This window comes from Phalaenopsis equestris, unplaced genomic scaffold (genome assembly GCF_001263595.1).
Source record: "Phalaenopsis equestris unplaced genomic scaffold, ASM126359v1 Scaffold001111, whole genome shotgun sequence".
NCBI lineage: Eukaryota > Viridiplantae > Streptophyta > Magnoliopsida > Asparagales > Orchidaceae > Phalaenopsis > Phalaenopsis equestris.
The window spans coordinates 68,580-72,685 of record NW_018165550.1 but is presented as its reverse complement, the minus strand read 5'-3'; the positions used below and the strand labels follow the sequence as shown (position 1 = coordinate 72,685).

The following is a 4,106-nucleotide window of genomic DNA, read 5'->3' as shown; positions in this document are numbered from 1 at the left end:
GCTCTTTATGATTCATTTTTCAAATTTTCACTTAAATATCAAAATCTCAATAGATTGATCGTGACAATTAGGGCCGTTAAAAAAGCTCGTTGTTTGTGAACAGCTCGTGTTCGGCTCCGTCGGTAAAGAAAAAAGACGCACACCCGAACACGAACAAATTTTTAAATCTCGAATTATAAATGAGCTGAACATGAACAACTCTTTGTTTTTCGTGTTCGGCTCGTTTTATCTCGAAATAAATAATTTATTATATAATAATATATTATTTATATAATAATATATTATATATTTAAATCTAAATTTAAATCATAACACTTTGTGTGGTAATTTGGTTAGTGTCTTCTTTGCATACATTTGGTTTATGTTAGAATTTAATATTTTACATCTATTTTCTCAATTTAATTTTAACAAGCCAATTTCGAGCCGAACATGAGCACAAATATTTCAATCGAGCCGTCGAGCCGAACACGAACACACTGTTCACGAGCCTATTTCGAACACGAGTCAATTTCAAACACGAGCAATTTCGAGCGAGCCGAACCTGAGCTCGCTCAAGCTCGACTCGTTAACAACCCTAGTGGCAATCCGGCACAACAAAAAAAATCAAATAGGTATTAATTTATAAATATCAAAATGTAATCATCCCTATAAATAAATTAAATAAAGATTTATTCAAGGAGAATAAAAAAAGGAATATACCAACCTAGAATCTGGTGAGCCATATCTCTGAACCGGAGCTGCCGGCGGCCGAGCAGAGCTTCCCTCTCCAGCACCAAAGAGATGAGATTATAAGAGTAGAACGTAACGGCGGCGGCCGTGAAAAGGAAAATAACTCCGGCGAACCACCCCAGCGCCGCCATGGCAAACGGCAAGCTTAGTAACGCCGGCGCAACAATCGACGTCGTTAGATGGTATCCACAGTGCAGCCATGATCCTGCGTAGAGAGAGAAAGATGATCAAAACACTAAATTTAAGAAAAAAAACACTTTTTTTAAACTAAAGTTGTTACCTTTGGATTTCAGGACAAAGAGGGCTCCGGCGTCGAGCTTTGGAGATTGAGAAGGGGCAGCTCCATTGTTGTTCTGGTTTTCTTCTTGCTTTTCGCTCTCTCCCATTTTCTCTCTTTCTCGAGAGGGACAGAGAGTTTTTGGGCAAATATAAATGCTGATTGAGGAGTGTATTGTAATGAATTCATTGATTGTGGGGTAGGTGTTGGTGAGCGATGGCTAATTTGACTTTGATACTTTCAATTTGGAAAGATTTACATATATATCATACAATTCTTATGTATTTACATATTTAACATCTAAAGATTCATTTTTATATTTATAACAGTTTAGAATCATAAAAGATTACATAATGTACTAAACTATGTATTTTATATTTATAAAATAAGTAATGGTGATATCTTTTTATATGATGTTATAGATCTAAGATTGGGCATGTAAATATAAAAGTTTATATGTTAAACATGTAAATATATAAGAATTGGGTGATATCTTTGTAAATGTTTATAATTTAAATATAATAAATAAGCAATTTATTTTTCATAAGCTTTCTCTTTAAGATGAATAATGAGTGATGTAACAAATCTTTGTTGGTTTGAAAAGGGTTTGGGAAGTGTAATTTTATTCTTTATTATTATTATTGCAAGGGAGAAAGATATTTTGACTATTTTTTATATTGAAAACATAATTTGTCTTATAATTGTGAGTGAGTGAAGTATAGTTTTAGTAAGGTAAAAAATTTTAAGAATAAGAGTTTATTTTTATTATTTTAGGAAAAACTTTGGTCTTCTAATTTAAAAGCAATCTTCAAGTATGGAGTTGTTATAAGTACTTTTGATGAAGTTGATATGGAAGTCTAAGTAAATGGGAGGTAAGAAGATAGGCGGTTGTTCTAGTTTAAGATTGTATGAGGTTTTTCTTAAAGAATGGATGAGCTTGGGTATTGGGAGAAGGAGATTGTGGGAGGGCGGAACACTGTTGAAGTATTGGTGTTGGTCGATCGGAGCTGGCCCTTCCTCTCTTCCCATAGCCAGTGCTTGCCATATGGCATCCAACAGTTGATCATCCAACTCCTGTATTTACTGGTTCACAAACTCTCAGGTGCACTCCATGTTGTAGGCCTTTATTATGGGTTTCTTCTTTGTGGGTTGCTCATTTTCTTGTGTGTGGCATGATCTACACTTACCTCACCTTTTGAGAATGTTGAATCATGATATATATGTGAATCACACAAAGGAATAGAGCTTAAGACATGAGATAAAGAGAGACAATGAGAGAAGTTCACAATAATGAATAATAAACAATATTCTTGATTAACCATTTCCCATAAAATGATTTATTTATTTATAGAAGAGATGATACAATACGTGAAAGTACATCTTTTGCATCTCTTTTTAATGAGGGTGTTACAAGATATTTTAGGTATTTTACATATATGGGCTTGCAACTCGACTGCCCTCTAATTCGGTCGACTGAAATCAGTACTCTTGGTTCGATAAGACCTACTCATTTGATTGTTCTGAATCGGGGTTGTCAGTTGACCTTTGATGATCTTCCATTTGATAGGACTCATCCCAATGAACTTGGCTTTCTTGATCGGCTATTCTAGTCAGACTATTGATTATTGTTCTTGGATGATGAGCTTCTGTCGACACGACGAGACTAGGTTATCGGGCATAGGGTGAATCATCGTAATCCGATAGAAAACTCATTTTTTTGACGAGGGTGCCATTCGGGATACTCGCGGGTTATGTTATTGCTAATTATTGGCTCATTGTGAGGAATCTCAAGGGCGTCCATGAGGTAGCTGGGGATACTGAACTCTTCCATTGACTCAAGTTGCGGCGATAGACAGTTCGATGCCTCCGAGGTGATATCTTTTTATATGATTTTATAGATTTAAGATTGGGCATATAAATATAAAAGTTTATATGTTAAATATGTAAATATATAAGAATTGGGTGATATCTATGTAAATGTTTATAATTTAAATATAATAAATAAGCAATTTATTTTTCATAAGCTTTCTCTTTAAGATGAATAATGAGTGATGTAACAAATCTTTGTTGGTTTGAAAAGGGTTTGGGAAGTGTAATTTTATTCTTTATTATTATTATTGCAAGGGAGAAAGATATTTTGACTATTTTTTATATTGAAAACATAATTTGTCTTATAATTGTGAGTGAGTGAAGTATAGTTTTAGTAAGGTAAAAAATTTTAAGAATAAGAGTTTATTTTTATTATTTTAGGAAAAACTTTGGTCTTCTAATTTAAAAGCAATCTTCAAGTATGGAGTTGTTATAAGTACTTTTGATGAAGTTGATATGGAAGTCTAAGTAAATGGGAGGTAAGAAGATAGGCGGTTGTTCTAGTTTAAGATTGTATGAGGTTTTTCTTAAAGAATGGATGAGCTTGGGTATTGGGAGAAGGAGATTGTGGGAGGGCGGAACACTGTTGAAGTATTGGTGTTGGTCGATCGGAGCTGGCCCTTCCTCTCTTCCCATAGCCAGTGCTTGTCATATGGCATCCAATAGTTGATCTTCCTACTCTTATATCTGTTGGGTAATGTGGAGACCTCGTCCACCGAATTTAATTAGCTTCCTAATTAAGAATCTCATATACCGCCCACCTACCTCCCACCTACCGCACTCCTGGTTTCTACCCACCACTCTCTTGCATCTTTGGCTTAAAGGAGATGCCAAGCCGCAAGCCAAGCAAAGCCAATAGAGGAAGAGAGAGAGAGAGGAAGGGAGAGAAGAAAATAGAAAATTTCTTGTAAACGTTGAGGTGTTCGACGGTGTAATTCCTCGAAGTAGTAAAATCCTCTACAGCTCCGTGGACGTAGGTAATTTTGTTAAACTACGTAAATCTGTGTGTCGCTCTGATGTTTTTTCTGTATGCAAATTTTCTCGTTCCATTTTTAGCTTTATTGCGTTGTTTTTTACAACAACTGGTATCAGATCTTGGGTTCGAATCCAAGGAAGAATGATGGGCGGAGACGAAATGATGATATTGGGGATCGAGAAGTTCAATGACACAGCTTTTGGTTACTGGAGGATGCAGATAGAGGAATACCCTATGGGAAGAAACTTTATCTCC

At 35.3% G+C, this 4,106-nt stretch overlaps 1 protein-coding gene across 1 annotated transcript in view; it reads right to left on the bottom strand.

The window, feature by feature from the left end:
* LOC110033187 (GABA transporter 1) overlaps window positions 1-1,115 on the bottom strand; it is a 9,753-nt gene extending 8,638 nt beyond the window's left edge. Inside the window, exons 1-2 of the mRNA XM_020737093.1 lie at window positions 1,010-1,115; window positions 704-934 (exon numbers count right to left, since the gene is read on the bottom strand). Coding sequence (XP_020592752.1) covers window positions 704-934; window positions 1,010-1,115 — 337 coding nt within the window. The remainder of the gene's footprint in view (window positions 1-703; window positions 935-1,009) is intronic.
* Window positions 1,116-4,106: the final 2,991 nt, after the last annotated feature.